This window comes from Oryctolagus cuniculus, chromosome 8, assembly GCF_051225735.1.
Source record: "Oryctolagus cuniculus isolate XC-2025 breed Fujian yellow rabbit chromosome 8, ASM5122573v1, whole genome shotgun sequence".
Classification (NCBI taxonomy): domain Eukaryota; kingdom Metazoa; phylum Chordata; class Mammalia; order Lagomorpha; family Leporidae; genus Oryctolagus; species Oryctolagus cuniculus.
In genome coordinates this window covers 112,724,395-112,741,691 of record NC_142874.1, presented here as the reverse complement: position 1 = coordinate 112,741,691, position 17,297 = coordinate 112,724,395, and the positions used below count along the sequence as shown (strand labels likewise).

Sequence of the window (17,297 nt, the reverse complement as noted above, 5' to 3'; positions counted from 1 at the left end):
GACTGAGCTCCAGGCTCCTGGCTTCAGCCTGGTCCAGTCCTGGCTACTGTGGGCATTTGGGGAGTGAGCCAACAGATGGAAGATCCCTCTCTCTCTCTCTCTCTCTGTCTCTCTCTCTGTATGTTTAAATTAATAATGAGAAAAAGAATCCTCAGGCGGTAGTACTGTGGCACAGCAGGTTAAACTACCACTTGTGATAGTAGCATTCCATATTGGAGTGCCTGTTCAAGTCTCAGCTGCTCTGTTTCCAATCCAGTTCCCTGCTGATGATTCTGGGATGGCAGAGGACAATGGCCCAAGTACTTGGGCCCCTGCCACCCATGTGGGAGACCTGGATGGAATTTCTGGCTCCTGGCTTCAACCTGATCTGGCCCTGGCTGTTGTGGCCATTTGGAGAGTGAACTGGCAGATGACAGATTCTCTCTCTGTGTCTCTTTCTCTCTGTTGCTCTGCCTTTCAAATAAAGAAATCTTAAAAAAAAAAAAAACTGGCCCATATAAATAAATACGGGGGCCAGCGCTGTGGTGTAGTGGGAAAACCACCACCTGCAACGCCGGCATCCCATGTGAGTGTCGGTTCAAGTCCCTGCTGCTCCACTTCCGATCCAGCTCTCTGGTATTGCCTGGGAAAGCAGCAGAAGATGGCCCAAGTCCTTGGGTCCCTGCATCTGTGTGGGAGACCCAGAAGAAGCTCCCGGATCCTGGCTTCGGATCAGTGCAGCTCCAGTCATTGCAGCCAGTTGGGGAGTGAACCAGCAAATGGAAGACCTCTCTCTCTCTCTCTCTCTGCCTCTCCTCTCTTTGTAACTCTTTGATTTTCAAATAAATAAATAAATCTTAAAAAAATAAATAGGAAGAAGTAAACACTCTTCTCTCCAGTAGAATTGTTAACAAACAAGTATAGTAGAAAGAATAGAACTACAAAACCACTATTCTGCAGCTGTTATGGCAGTAACTGATTCAGGCAAGACCTGCCAATGTACACTAAAACTACTGGGTCAAGGTTCAATGATCATAAAATATTTATGTAGGTTTCTAGGACCTCTGCATTACTCACTAATTACAGAAGGACAAATAGCAATCGGACTGCAGGATCCTGGTAGACACCACTCTAACCACCTAATCAAAGTCCATGCCACGAGCAACAGCACAAAGTGATAGCACGTGCCTCTTGTTTGAGGCTGAGAAGGACATAAGTCACTAACATAACCCTCCTGCCAAAGCTGCACAGTCTAACTCTGAGGACGCATGAGCAAACCCAAACTGAGGGAAGGACATTCTACAAGGTGACCAGCGGGTATACTTAAAAAAAAAAATGTCAGTGATGGGGTCAGTGCTGTGGCACAACGTGTTAGTGCCCTGGCCTGAAGCGCCGGCATCCCATATGGACCTGGCTGTTCCTCTTCCAATCCAGCTCTCTGCTGTGGCCTGGGAAAGCAGTGGAGGATGGCCCAAGTCCTTGGGCCCCTGCACCTGCATGGGAGATCTGGAAGAAGCTCCTGGCTCCTGGCTTTGGATCGGCACAGCTCTGGCCGTTGCGGCCATCTGGGGAGTGAACCATCGGATGGAAGACCTCTCTCTCTGTCTCTACTACTCTATAACTCTTTCAAATAAATAAAATAAATCTTTTAAAAGATAAATAAATAAAAAATTTTTAAAAATATCCATGTCATAAAATCAAAGAAAGACCAAGGAAATGTATATGCGAATGCCAGCTCCACTCCCGGCCCCAGCTTGCTGCTAACGAATGCTCTGGGAGGCAGCAGACAACGGCTCAAGTACTTGGGTCCCTGCCATTCTCAGGGGAGACCTGGATGGAGCTGTGGGCTCCTGGCTCTGGCTGGTCCAGTCCCAGCTGGGTGGGGACTTGAGGAGTGAATCAGCAGATAGAAGTGCGCGCTCTCTCGCTCTCTCTCTGCCTTTCAAATAATTTAAAAAAAAAAATACAAGTATCTTTGATACTAGGAAATGTGCACTGAGGAATTTCGGGACAAATGGCCTAATTACAACTTCTCAAACAACTCAGAAAGGAATCACATAAGACTGTACATAGAAACCCGTGTGGAGAGTGGAATAAAGCCAATGAAGTGACACGTTATTGATCAGTGGATCTAGGTGAAAGGCACACAGGAGACCCGTGTTATTTTTATAATGTATCTGCGCTGATCCAAAGCCAGGAGCCAGGAGCTTCTTCCAGGTCTCCCACACGGGTGCAGGGGCCCAAGGACTTGGGCCATCTTCTACTGCTTTCCCAGGCCACAGCAGAGAGCTGGATTGGAAGTGGAGCAGCCGGGACTTGAACCAGCGCCCACATGGCAGGCTGGAAATGCAGGTGGCAGCTTTACCCATTATGCCACAGTGTTGGCCCTATTTAGAATTTGTTTGAGAGTGACAGAGACAGCGTGTATATATAAGAGAGAGAAGGTAAAATCCATTTGCTAGTTCATTCCCCAAGGGCCCATGGGCTGGTCTGGGGTTAGGATTGGAGCTGGGAGCTTGGAAACTCAACCCAGGAATCCCAGGGGGGCAGGAACCCAGCCATCCACCACCGTCTGCCCCCTCCTCCCTGGGGTCTGCATTAGCAGGAAGCTGGAGTCAGGCGCGAGAGCTGGGAACCGAACTCAGCTTCTCTGACGTGGGACCCGGGCGTCTTAACTGCTGGGCTAACACCTCTCCCACTGCATTTATCCCCAAATCTGACGAAGCGACTGACTGCCATGTGCTGGGAGATACAGAACAGGACCGTGAAGCCTCTGTCCTCGAAGAGTTCGTGTTTTACGGAGGAGACAAACGCTGAATATAAAGGGAATGACGTACACATGAGGACATCATTTCAGACCACGACTGGAGCTACAGAGCTGATATGTGAGCCGTATGGGGGCGGCAGTGGGGACCACAAGATTTCCATCAGGTGATCGGTGGGGTGAGAGAGGGTGGAGCGTGGGGAAGCATGTCAGGTAGAGTGAAGACCTTGAAACAGTCTAGGAACTCAGGGAAGGCCACTGTGGGGTGGCATGCAGCCAGGGCAAGGTGAAGTCCAAGAGGTACTGTGGTGTGCTGACGTCTTTGTTCCTGTTTTGTTTTGTTTTTAAGATTTATTTATTGGCCGGCACTGTGGCTCACTAGGCTAATCCTCCGCCTGTGGCGCTGGCATCCCCTATGGGCGCCGGTTCGAGACCCGGCTGCTCCACTTCCGATCCAGCTCTCTGCTATTGCCTGGGAAAGCAGTAGAAGATGGCCCGAGTCCTTGGACCCCTGCATCCATGTGGGAGACCCAGAAGAAGCTCCTGGCTCCTGGCTTCAGATTGGTGCAGCTCTGGCCATTGCAGCCAATTGGGGAGTGAACCATAGGATGGTTTCTCTTTCTCTCTCTCTTTCTTTCTTTCTCTTCCTTTCTCTCTCTCTCTCTCTCTCTCTCTCTCCTCTCTCTCTGTGTAACTCTGGCTTTCAAATAAATAAATCTTTAAAAAATAAAAGATTTAGTGGTGGAACTGAAGAGGTTTCTACGTGAGTCTGGATGACACCTAGATTTTTTCTAGTGGAGAAAAGTAGGAGAGCGAGCATTTGTGGGGAGGAGGTAAAGGGACAATGGCTGTGGCTTGGGGCACACTGGATTTGGGCCACCTAAGAGATAGTCAATGGGAGATGACCCGCAAGTAGCTGATCCGGGCTCCATCTTCCAACAGCTGATTTTCTTTTATTATTATTATTATTATTATTATTATTATTATTATTTTGACAGGCAGAGTGGACAGTGAGAGAGAGAGACAGAGAGAAAGGTCTTCCTTTGCCGTTAGTTCACCCTCCAATGGCCGCCGCAGCCGGCGCGCTACGGCCGGCGCACTGCGCTGATCCGAAGCCAGGAGCCAGGTACTTATCCTGGTCTCCCATGGGGTGCAGGGCCCAAGCACCTGGGCCATCCTCCACTGCACGCCCTGGCCATAGCAGAGAGCTGGCCTGGAAGAGGGGCAACCGGGACAGAATCTGGCGCCCCGACCAGGACTAGAACCCGGTGTGCCGGCGCCGCAAGGCAGAGGATTAGCCTAGTGAGCCGCGGCGCCGGCCCATCAGCTGATTTTCTAATCACACTGTGACCCCCGCACAGTCCACAATGATCGTTGCTCTGTCTTTGCTCACGTGTTTCCCCTCCGTCCCTTTTCTTTGCCTAGAAAACTCCTTTGCCCCTCTCCAAGGATCAGCTCAACACTCCCTCTGCATCAGGCTTCCTCCCATTCCCCTGCCCGCACTCACATTCCTGCAGCCCTCCAAGACAGTGTGAGGCTTTTGAGCGCTTTAACTCCACCGGGTCTCCTAGGAGTCTTTTTTTTTTTTCCAAGATTTATTTTATTTATTTGAAAGCATTATAGAGAGGGGTAGAGACAGAGAGAGAAAGAAAAGGTCCTCCACCTGCTGGTTCACTCCCCCAAATGACTGCATTGGCCAGAGCTGAGCCAATCCAGAGCCAGGAGCCTCCTCCAGGTCTCCCATGTGAGTGCAGGAGCCCAAGGACTGGGCCATCTTCTACTGCTTTCCCAGGCCATAGCAGAGAGCCGGATCAGAAGAGGAGCAGCTGGGATTCGAACTGGTGACCATATGGGATGCCGACGCTGCAGGCTGGGGCTTTAACCCACTGTGGCGGCCCCTTAGGAGTCTTTCTTTATGTTCACAAGTCTAGCCAGCCCTGTCATTCTGTAAGTGCCCCATGACAAAGGCCATTTCTTATACACCTCTTGATGCATGAAGCCCCACAAGCACATGGCAGCTCATGCGCCTCTCACCCCAAGGGGTGTTCACCAGCAGATTCACCCAAGAGCTGTGGAAGATGAAGCCATTTGAATGTCTCCACCTGCTGGAAGGGTTTGGAACAGCAAGGCTGGACATTTCCATGTGGCATGTGGAATTCAACCCACTTCACTGTGTTGTTGTTGTTGTTGTTTGACAGGTAGAGTGGACAGTGAGAGAGAGAGAGACAGAGAGAAAGGTCTTCCTTTGCCGTTGGTTCACCCTCCAATGGCTGCTGCGGCCAGTGTGCTGCGGCCGGCACACCGCACTGATCCGATGGCAGGAGCCAGGTATTTATCCTGGTCTCCTACGGGGTGCAGGGCCCAAGCACTTGGGCCATCCTCCACTGCACTCCCGGGCCACAGCAGAGAGCTGGCCTGGAAGAGGGGCAACTGGGACAGAATCCGGCACCCCAACCGGGACTAGAACCCGGTGTGCCGGCGCCATAGGCGGAGGATTAGCCTACTGAGCCACGGTGCCGGCCTCCACTTCACTGTTAATCACAGCCGCCGATTCAACAGCTCCTGTAGATGTTGCATTTCTGGAGCTTAAGAAAACACTCAGCAGCCCTGAGATGTTCCTCCGACAAGACCTCCGGCTGGCCTGAGCGAGAACTGGGACAGGACGATTGAAAAGCCTGAACTTTGATCAACAAGGACCAAGGGTGAGAAACAGCTCAATGTCTAACAAGGGAGACGGGTAGGGGCTGCTATCGGAAGGGGCCTCTGTGTCTGCAAGCTCTCGTTTGGTTTAAGCATCTTCCTTAATGACTGGGACCTGGGCTTCCACATTATGTTAATAACATTTCCGATGGGTATGAAATTAGGAGGTGCAGCAGACATGACTAAGGACAGAGAAAGAACCCAGATGGATCTAAAAAGGTTAGAAATATGAATAGAAATGATCACAATGCAGTTTGATTTGGGAAGAAATGCAAATGAAGGCAGCTGGGGAAGAAGTCATTCAAAAATGCAAATTGATCATGAGTTGGGAAACCTAGAAAGCAGCGCCAGACGTGTGTCTGGCGGGATGGCACCAGGATAAAGGGCCATCAGGGACAAGTGAGTCGTGGTCTTTGACCACACGGCTGGCAGCAGGTAGGGGAGGAAGCGGCTCGCTGAGGAATTGCATTGCAAGTCTCCTCCAACCCCCACGAGTGTTTGTGGAGTTGAAAACAAACAAAAATGAGCTCAGTCCTATAGGCCTCACTTCCTTCCACTGCTGGGACAGGGATGAGGCTCTGGCTTCCACCAGTAACCTCCTGCGGTTCCAGGCCAGGAGACGGACAGTGCTGAGCTCACTGCCGCTGCCCTTCCCGGGAGCCGCATGAGGAGGAGGAGGCAGAACGAGCCAGTCTGAGCACACCCCTGGGTTTTCCAAGAGAGTCCCAGTGGACAAGAGTGCTGGGAATGCATCTGAAACAAGTCTGTGTCTCTTGCAATACTGAGGCAGTCGTAAATTAACACACAGAACCCAGCAGGTATTTGTCTTCTACCAAATATTTCTTAAGTAAAAACTCTTTAAAGTGTGCCTTTAAAAGTATTAATTACCGGGGCCGGTGCTGTGGTGCAGCGGCTTAATGCCCTGGCCTGAAGCGTTGGCATCCCATATGGGCGCCGGTTCAAGACCCAGCTGCTCCACTTCCGTCAGTTCTCTGCTATAGCCTGGGAATGTGGTAGAGGATGGCCCAAGCCCTTGGGCCCCTGCACCCACGTGGGAGATCCAGAGGAAGCTCCTGGCTCCTGGCTTCGGATTGGCACAGCTCCAGCCATTGTGGCCAATTGGTGAGTGAACCAGCAGATGGAAGACCTCTCTCTGCCTCTCCTCTCTCTGTAACCCTGACTTTCAAATAAATAAATAAATCTGTTTAAAAAAAAACTATTAATTACCCTAAAACAGCTATCACACACCTGTTATGCAAAGTGTGAAGAATGAGTCTTTGCTTGGAGTAGGTATCTGGCCTGGCGGGTCCACATGGGAGTACCTGGGTTCTATTCCCAGCTCTGCTCCTGACTCTAACTTCCTGCTAATGCACATGTTGCATTCAAATAACGGGGTTCCTGCCACCCACCTGAGAGACCTGGGTTAGTTCTCTGCTCCCAGGTTTGCTCCTTCCCCTGGCCACTGTGGGCATCTGAGCATGAACCAGCATAGGAGTCCTCTTTCTTGCTCACTCTCTGTCTCTTTCAAATGAATACATTTTAAAAGGGGGGTGGGAGGGGCCAACACTGTGGCATTAGCTGGTAAAGCTACTGCCGAAGGTGCCAGCATCCCATATGGATGATGGTTTGAGCCGATCCAGCTCCCTGCTAATGTGCCTGGGAAAGCAGAAAAAGATGGCCCAAGTGATTGAGCCCCTGCACTCATGTGGGAGACCTGGAAGAAGTTCCTGGCTCCTAGCTTTGGATTGGCCCATCTCCAGCTATTGCAGCCATTTGGATAGAAGATTCTCTCTCTCTCTCCTTCTCCCTCTCCCTCTTTCTTTCTCAAACTCTGCCTTTTAAATAAATAAATAAATCTTAAAAAAAAAAAAAAAAGGTGGGATGGGGTGTGAATAGAAGCAACATACAGGTTTCTACTTCCTCAGAAAGTCTCCATCTTGAGTGTACCGGGGGAGATAGACAAACCCCATCAGTCAGTACAAGGAGAATTCAAAGGTTTGTGAAAAATGGGATTAAGGGGCTGACACTGGTACAGTGGTTAAGCTGCTGCTTACCACGCCAGCAACCCACAACCCATGATGGTTTTTTATTTATTTATTTGAAAGTCAGAGTTACACAGAGAGAGGAGAGGCAGAGAGAGAGAGACAGAGAGAGGGGTCTTCCATCCACTGGTTTACTCCCTAATTGGCCGCAACAGCTGGAGCTGTGCCAATCTAAAGCCAGGAGCCACGAGCTTCCTCTGGATCTTCCCACCCGGGTGCAGGGGCCCAAGGATTTGGGCCATCTTCTACTACTTTTCCAGGCCATAGCAGAGAGCTAGATCAGAAGCAGAGCAGCTGGTACTTGAACTGGCACCCATATGGGATGCTGGCACTGCAGATGGTGGCTTTACCTGCTATGCCACAGTGCCGGCCCCAGCTGCTCCACTTCTGATCCAGCTCTCTGCTAATGTGCCTGGTTGGGCTCTTGCCATCCACGTTGGGGGACCTGGATGAGGTTCCTGGCTCCTAGCTTTGGCCTGGCCCAGCCCCAGCCATTGTGGCCATCTGGAGAATGAACCAGGCAATAGAAGATTTTCTCTCTATCTCTGGCACTCTGCCTTTCAAATAAATACGTGGGTGACGTCTCTCACGTCACCTACTTTCGCTGACCTACATTCTCAAAGAAGGCAGCGAGGCGTTCTTTGGGTGAGCAGCCATGCTCTCCACTTTCAAGGGTGCGGTGTCATTGGTAGGGCTTGTGGTTAGCCCTGCCGGGTAAGTGCCTCGCACAGCAGCCTCATGAGAGCCGCCCCCTCCATCTGTCAAGCACCTGCCATGACTGATGGAGTCACATGGCCGCGTCTACAGAACAGCGCTCTCAGGGAACAGATAAATCACCCTCCTGGGGCAGAGGCTGAGAAATGTCCAAGCTATTAGCTCTTTCCACTTGACTTCCAAATGTGTCCAGGAGGCCGAAATGCTGTGGGGGAAGAGAGGTGAGGTGTGACACGCTACCTTGCACAGTCACACCATGGAGGCCTCTCGGGACCTCCTGCTGCTATCTGGATACCTAGGAGCCAGAAACCAACCTCGTCCATCCGTCTTTTTTTTTTTTTTAAAGATTTATTTATTTATTTGAAAGTCAGAGTTACACAGAGAGAGAAGGAGAGGCAGAGAGAAAGAGAGGTCTTCCATCCGCTGGTTCACTCCCCAATTGGCCACAATGGCCAGAGCTGTGCCAATCCAAAGCCAGGAGCCAGGAGCTTCTTCTGGGTCTCCCATGTGGGTGCAGGGTCCCAAGGGCTTGGGCCATCTTCTACTGCTTTCCCAGGCCATAGCAGAGAGCTGGATTGGAAGTGGAGCAGCCGGGTCTCGAACTGGCACCCATATGGGATGCCAGCACTACAGGCAGAAGCTTAACCCGCTGTGCCACAGTGCCAACCCCCATCCATCAGTCTGGAGAGGGGGAAGGCAGAGCTTCCCGGTGCGGAGAAGAGCTCTGAGTCTGCAGCCCGGGCGTGGGCTTGGGCTGGATGGCGAGGCCTGAAACAGGACCTCTGAACAGAGCAGGACTCCTTTTATTTTAAATATAGGTCCTCATCTATTTACATTTTTTAAAAATCTATTGTGTTTACCTGAAAGGCAGAGAGACACACAGAAGGAGATTCTTCCATTCACTGGTTTACTCCCCAAACACCCACAATTGACCAGAGTGGGCCAGGTCGAAGTCGGGAGCTGTGTGCTCCAGCCGAGTCTCCCACATGGGTGGCAGGGACCCAGGGACTTCAGACACCAACTACTGCCTCCCGGGGTGTGCGCTGTTGCTGTCGGGAAGCTGGAATGCAGAGCAGAGCCGGGACTCCAACCGGGCATTCGCCACGCCGGCCCAGGTGCAGGATCCTCGAGCCCACAGGGGTGCCCCTGTGTTGTTCTGTCTACGCAAGCTGCTGCCACGTGCCCCTGCCAACAGCCAGCATCGTACTTCCTGCACTGCCCTGCGGGCGAGGCTCCCTCCTCAGCGAGTACACACCATGGCCAGCCAGCCTCGGGGGCTGGTTGCTCACCCTGAACCCAGCACACAATCTCCAGGATCTGCCGAGCAGGGCCCAAAGAGCACCCGCAGCAGTGAAATGCATGAGGCCGTTCCCGCTGGCCTGTCCCCTCCCAGGGCACTCAGAAGGCTACCCAGACAGAGGCAGAGGCGCGGTGCCTATGCGGCCCCGGCTCCCATCTGGCCTCTCCTGCGACCATCTTCTCCATACTCACTGGTGCCAGCCACACCGGCCGCCTTTCTGCTACCTGAACCATGCTGGCTCTGCCTTGGCTTTGGTTACTGCTCAGTCTGGAACACTCTTCCCCTATACCCAGCCTCACCTTCCAGTCCCAGGGCTACTGTCCCCTCCTCAGCGAGGTCTCTGACCACTCTAAGGAGCTGCCTGGCCGCCACACCACTCACACCGCATCCCTGTGTCAGCTCCGTCATCTCCTCCCCTCTCTGAAACGCTGCTGCGTTCATTTGCTCCGTCTCCTGCTGACACTCACGTTAGGAGGATGGGAACCCACCTGCTTTATTCTGCAGCGTCTGGAACAGTGCTTAGCACATGCGTTCACCCAGTGAAAAGACAAATACACACTCTGATACAGAGAGGGGCCAACCGGTGAGAGGGTGACCTCTGACCTCAAACCACCTGCCTCCAAATTTCCCTTTTGTCACTTAAATCTGCATCTCCTTGGACAGGTCACACAGTCTCTGTTCTTTCTGCTTTCCCATCTATCAATGAGAAAAACAATAGCAACTATCTTCCAGGGGTATTCTCAGATTACCATGTAAAATAATAAATGAAGTGCTGATATAGACTTAGGTCTCAGTAACTATTTTATTATTATTTTTGCAACTATATATATACATATTTCTAGGTTTTAATTATTTTATTTGAAAGGCAAAGTGACAGAGCTAAGGGAGAAACACAAAGAGATCTTGCATTTTGCTGGCTCATTCTCCAAATGCCTGCAAGAGCTAGGGCTGGGCCAGGCTGAAGTCGGGAGCCAAGAACTCCATTTGGGTCTCCTACATGGGTAGCAGCAGGAACCCAAGTACTTGGGCTATCATCCACTGCCTCCCAGGCACATTAGCAGGAAGTTGGATCAGTAGCTGAGGAGAGGCTTGATCCTCCACAAGCCAATATGGTATCCCAAGTGGTGACTTAACCCACTGTACCACGATGCCACCCTGTAATCATTTATTCTTGTCAAAGGTCGTGACTCCCGGCTCCATGATTTACCTGACATACTTATATGTGAAGTTTGGTCCACTTATGAATCACGTTGTAATGTCCCCTTTGTGGTTCAACACGTAAAGAGCTTGGAAGCTGTTGCTTCCATTTTCATCCCAACAAAAAAAGCTGAACAAACTGGAAACCAACAAACAATCTTCGCCCTCTCAGAGGATTAAAGCCACAAGGCACAGTGCTGCCCCGGAAGTGGAGAGACCAGTGATGTAGAGCAGCCGAGCTCGCTGGCAGCAGAGGCCCGGGAGCCTGGAGCCGGGACGGGGAGGGACACTTTAAGCCGATCAATGATCTGCTGCAAGCTCAAGGCAGACAAGCAGGAGAGTTAGAAGCTCCAAAGCTACTAGGGGCCGGCCCTGTGGCACTGGTTCGAGTCCCGGCTGCTCCACTTCCGATCCAGCTCCCTGCTAATGGCCTGGAAGTATAGCAGAAGATGGCCCAAGTGCTTGGGCTCCTGCACCCACATGGAAGACCCAGAAGTTGTTCCTGGCTCCTGGCTTCGGATCTGCCCAGCTCTGGCCATTGCAGCCATTTCAGGAATGAACCAGTGGCTGGAAAACCTTTCTCTGCCTCTCCCTTTCTGTCTGTAATTCTGACTTGTCGCTCCCCCTCTTCATGGAGGAACGACACTAAACCCTGCCTAGGCTTCATATCCGAGTCACGGCACCATTATGTCGCTCCCCCTCTTCGTGGAGGAACGACACAGGACCCTGCGCTGTTCTTTTGTCTGCTCGGCCCTCCCCGGGTTTGCTGCTGGTTCTTCCTGGGTTGGCTACCGACCCTTCCACCTCCGTGGAAGGGCGGTTCCCCCTGCCACTTTCCCCACTTCCGCGGGGGAGCGGCACACCGCCGGCCGGCTCTCTCGGGGGCTGCACAGGTGTTCCTTCAGATAGATGTTCCCCTTAGATGTTCCTGGTGCATGTTGTCTCTCTCCTCCTTTATAGTCCTCTTCCACCAATCCCAACTCTGCCACCCACACGCTGAGTACGCCGCTCTCCTGCAATCAGGAGCAGGTCCTGCTGTTTATTGGTTGAACTGGAGGCAGCTGCGTAGAAGCTGTTTCCTCCCTTCTCAGCGCCATATTGTGGGAGAGCAGATGCATAGAATAAGTCTTAATTCCAGCAACAGTATAGTCCAAGTTGCTCCCCACACTGACTCTTAAAACAAATAAATCTTTAAAAAGAGGAAGAAAGCCCCAAAGCTGTCCAGTCCTAGGGAAGTCCAGAACTTAAATGAACTTTGCTTCCAGGATCCCTCCCGAATTCTCACAGTGAAGATCTGAGAAAAAAAAAATCTCCTTGTGCTTCCCACAGAAAGAGGAGAAAATTCACCATTTAGTAATATACCCAGAGCTCCCTGCTGCCCTTAACAGGGCCTGTGCTCCAGAGAAACTTCCACCAGAGCCAGTCCCCTGGGGCTGTACCAGAGCTATGCCAGTCGAGACAGACACGAGGTGCACCAAAGGCTGAGGCGTGGTCATACACTCCACCTCCCTATCACCACCCCAGTGGGGCGGAGAAGAGACTCGAGGGACAGCAAGGAAGGGCTAGAACAGGGGCAGGCTTGCTGGCACAGCAGGTGAAGCCCCTGCTTGGATGCCCACACCCCATATCAGAGCAGGAGCGCCAGTGCAGCCCTGGCTGCTGGCTTCCGATCCAGCTCCCCTGCTAACGCACCTGGCAAAGCAGCACAGGACGGCCCAAGTGCTGGGGCCCCTGCCACCCACGAGGGAGACCCGGATGGGGTTCCTGACCCCGGGCCTCAGCTTGGCCCAGCCCTAGCTGCTGGGGAGCTGAGCCAGCATATGGAATCATTTGGGGAGTGAACCAGCACATGGAATCAATCTCTCTCTCTCTCTCTCTCTCTCTCTCTCTCTCTCACTCACTCCTCCTTTCCTTCTGTCACTCTGCCTCTCAAATAATAAATAAATCCTAACAACAACAAAAATCAAAGGGACATAAAAGGGAACTCAATCCGAGAGTGCACTAAGTCAGGGCCATGGGTCAGTACCTCAGCCTGGCAGCTCACTGCACAGTTTCCCTCTTTCTCGCTCTGTCTCCTCCTGGAGTCAGGGGCCCAGAACAGCCGTGTTCTTTCCTGCGGACACTGTTGCGCATTATTACGGAAGGTGGCCCCACGCTGATCTGTAACTACGCCTTTCACTCAGGCACAAGTACCACTTTCATGAAACGCTGGGTCCATGGAGCACGGGCATTTCCACTGGGAAATCGTGGGAATTCTACTACCCTGGTGGCATAAAAGCGGCATGGGGGCAAGGAATGCAACTGCTATACCCACCGTGCCCAGCTCAGTGCTCCCTAGCAGGTACTCACTGGGTATTTGTTGAATGAATAATAATAATAATAAAAACACGAATGAGGATACTGCAGAAGTAAGCATGGCTCACATTCGATGTTTCTTACAAAAACTTTTAAAGCTATTCACCCGTCTTTCATTTATTTAATGACCATGGAGTGTCTGACACAGTAGGCAGTGGAACACAGGAGTGGATGGGACAGTACGCCAGTTCTAACAGAGAAGAGGGGGCCAATCTTGACGGTTACTACAAGCTCCGCACTGTCACTCATTATTCTAGCCTCTCAGCAAGTCCATGAGGTGCATATTACTATCCCTGCTTTGCACGTAAAGGGGCCGAGACTCACACGAAGGCCCACATCTAGCAAACGGCCCAGCTGAGAACTGATTCCAGGGCCTGCATCCTTCCCTTCACAATGCCCTGCCCCCCGTCCCCCCCACCAATACATTTGAGATCACAGTTGGATAAATCTGTTGTATAATGTTTTGTTAAGGAAACTTAGGGTTTCAAAAATTGAGTTGTAAACAAATAGTTTCATTTGGGAAAAGGAAAAAAAATCAGAGTTTTGGGCTCTCAGTTGCAAGTCATTTATCTTGGAAAAAATCCAATAATACAGGTATTTTATTACCACATGAGTATTTAACTAGAGGCCAAAAATCATAAATTCCTTGAACACAATAAAGGAAAAGTATTGCTTCCTAAATGGTACCTAAGTCGGTGGGTTTCTAGGTTATGCTAGACACTAGAAATAAGTACAACACTGAAATACGGGAGAGGTCAAAATAACGTGCAGAGCGACTCGTGTGGCCAATGATGAACAGAAGAACCTGGGGCCAGGAAGCTGTCAATCACTCCTTTGTGCATAACAGCTGCTGATTATACCCTGGTACTAATCCCTGGCTGCGCCTGAGTTATAACCAACATATATCCCTACCACCCACTGTGTTTCCCTACTTGGCCTATTCTGTTCTAACCTATTGGTTTAATGAAAGCTCCAACTGTGCAAGGGAAGCCTGCAGTAGGGAAATGAATTCCTAGCTAGGAGAGCACTCTGAGAAACACTCAGGTCAGCTTGTGTTGTAGGAATGGGAGGCCCATGGCACAGGTGCCATATGCAGGTGCTTAGGTCCCTGCTTCCCGGGACCCTGAGGCAGGTTTAGGAGTCACAATTCCTTCACCATGGGTGAAAATGCCCAGGGCCTGGGATCACCTGCACTCACGTGTGGGCAGCCCCTTGGCAAAACAGGTTGTTTCTCACCCACCCCACCTGGATCAGATATGGAATTGGGAAAACAGAGATCCGTGATCAAACCAAAATCCCAATCAGGAAGTACTCAAGGTGGTGGCAAATGGTCTAGGACTAGACCCATCCTAAAGGATATGGTCTGGTGCTGGCACTGTGACGTAGCAGGTAAAGCCACCACATACAGCGCTGGCATCCCATAGAGGCAGTGGTTGGAGACCCAGCTGCCCCGCTTCTGATCCAGCTCCCTACTAACGTGCCTGGGAAAGCAGCGGAAGATGGCCCAAGAATTCAGTCCCCTGCACCCATGTGGGAGACCCAGATGAAGCTCCTGGCTCCTGGCTTCCACCTGGCCCAGCCCCGGCTATTACCATCTAGAAAGTGAACTAACAGATGGAAGATCTCTCCCTCTCTCTGTAACTCGGACTTTCAAATAAATAAATAAATCATTTTTTTTAAAAAAGGATATGGCCTGATCCTATTGTATTCATTACCTTTATTTTATATTATTCATTTTTTGAAAGAAAAAGCTTGAAAGCCAGGAGCTTCAGGGCCCAAGCACCTGGGCCATCTTCCACTGCTTTCTCAGGCCATAGCAGAGAGCTGGATTGGAAGTGGAGCAGCCAGGACATGAACCAGTGCCCGTAAGGGATGCCAGCACCACAGCTGGAGGCTTGACCTACTACACCACAGTGCTGGCCCCCACCCTCTGTTTTATTTTTATAGCTCCCTGAGAACTATCCTGGGAATGAAGCTGTATTCCTATCTCTACAGATGAAAAAACTGGAGGTAAGGAAGTGACTCATGGCTGCCAACTATCAGTGCCATCGCGGAGTCCTCTGCAGACCAGTCTTTCCACCAGCACCTTGGACAGCAACCTCAGCGATGTCTCCTAAGAGCTCCCGCTGCTGGGTCAGGCTGACCTGCCCGGATGTACTATCCTCATTAAGCCTCGGTTTCCTCATCTGTAGAGTGGGGGTATGTGTAACATGGAGTCCACGGGGTAACTGTGAGGCTCGAATGCAGTATGCATATAGTATCCCCAGCCCAGGACTTGGAATGCAGGCCCCAGAACAACTGTTGGTGGCTTCAGGATGTGTCTGCAGCAAGAACTCTGGATGCAGTCTCCTTTCCCCGTGCCTTGGGGTGCACAACCCTGAGTCTTATAGCTAAGGCTACAAGGAGCTAAAAACTAGGGAGTGCTTGGAGCCTGAGCACTGAGGTCAGGGAGTGTGTGCCCATCCTGCCCCCCCCCCCCACACTGAGTCCCCAGTAGAGACCTTCTCTTCCCACCTGGAAAGCCATGGAGTTGGCAGCAGCCAGAAATATCCTCAGAGGCAGCTTGGCCTTGTAGGACCTGTGGCTCCACAAGCGGTGGGCACCGGCAGTCACACCCAGGGCGGTCAAGAGGAAGCAGAAGTAGGCTGCAAGACAAATAGGGGGAGGTCAGCAAGCGCCACACACCTTCCCAGAACCCCGTGCCCTTCCCTTCCCACACGGGGTCCGACACGAAATGATGTTGGGGGAAGAGTCTGCAACAACCAGAATCTAGAACTCGAGATGATGTGTTGCTTTCCAGTACCAGGCGGAAGCAGAGAGAACTTTCTTCAGGAAACTTCGACCTGTAAATAGCTCTTTTTTTCCTACATCAATCAAGTCTTTTCTCCAGCAATGTTTCTGGTCAGTCTTGACGCAAAATCACAGCAGCTGAGAGTCCACTTGCCATTCGGTCTGGCACATCCACTGCCAGTGGAGCTGAGATAGATTTCTGTGTGGTCTCTTAATGCACCATGCCAGGGCGAATATTAAGTGAAGAGCGTATTTTTACATAACAGTGTCTGAAGCGAGGCCTTGGTCTGATTGGGATCAGGCCAGACTTGCAGGCAATGAAGTCTGACTGGGGACTAGCAAGGAAGAGGTCCACCTGACAGCGGGTCAGCAGCGCTCTGTGAGGCCCTCACACTCACCATGCTAACCAGAGGCGTGAAGATGGCCAGCAGGTGGCAGGTGGGAATTCTTTTTTTTTCTTTCTTTCTTTTTAGATTTATTTATTTGATGGTCAGAGTTACAGAGATAGAGAGAGACTGCTTCCATCCACTGGTTCACTCCCCTAAATGACCACAACAGCTTGGGCTGGGCAAGCCAAAGCCAGGAGCCAGGAATTTCATCTGGGTCTCTCACATGGATGGCAGGAGCCCAAGCACTTGGGCCATCCTTGGTTGCTTTCCCAGGCCTATTAGCAGGGAGCTGGATCAGAAGTAGAGCAGCTGGGACACAAACCAGTGCCCACATGGGATGCTGCCACCTGGGGTGCCTGCTATGCCACAACACCGCACCAAGAACTGAGTTTGCACTCCTCTATGGCCTGGGAGACATCAAGCAAGCTGACTTCACTTTTCTACACCCCATCTCATCCTATCTAAATTTAAAAGTTAGCTGCTTGCTTTCTTGGGGGGAGAGCCAGACTCCACACAACTGCTTCTAGAGTTTAGTCCCCCCAAGAATGGCCAGAGGACAAGCGTTCAGCTGCAAGTCCTTCCCCAGTGCAGTGTGAACAGTCCCGAGCCAGGGCACGCACTAGGGGAGCCACTGCAACCCTTCTCTGGAAGTGTCACCGGGTAACTCAGGGGTCCACATGCACTTTTAAAAGGAGCATGACACTATCTCTTTCAGAACTGCCTGATCTTGAGCTCAATCTACATTTATATGGCTCTGAACACAAGACTTAGCCTTAGCGTTAAGACGAACGAGCCCCTGAGTGCATGTGGTTTTCACGAACTTGACAAATCACTCCTTAGTAGAAAGGCCAGAAGCAAACAAACAAACAAGAACCTGCCTGCAAATCAGACAGCATCAGTAAATAAAAGGCTCTGGCCTCCTTTGCTGTGGTCATTTAACCTTGGTCAGAAGTCCATGAAACAGACAGCTACTTCCTATGTCATCCCTGGCCTTTGTGTCTCCACTAATAATTTTTGTGCAACTGTCAAGTAGTTAGGGAAAAATGAAATACAGAATGGAAAAATTC

At 51.3% G+C, this 17,297-nt stretch overlaps 1 protein-coding gene across 2 annotated transcripts in view; it reads right to left on the bottom strand.

Annotated features, from left to right (window-relative positions):
• SCD5 (stearoyl-CoA desaturase 5) overlaps positions 1-17,297 on the bottom strand; it is a 163,115-nt gene that overhangs the window by 60,957 nt on the left and 84,861 nt on the right. For both annotated transcript variants that reach the window (XM_070047963.2, XM_008267676.5), the window contains exon 2: positions 15,566-15,696. In XM_070047963.2, the coding sequence (XP_069904064.2) occupies positions 15,566-15,696 (131 nt within the window). The remainder of the gene's footprint in view (positions 1-15,565; positions 15,697-17,297) is intronic.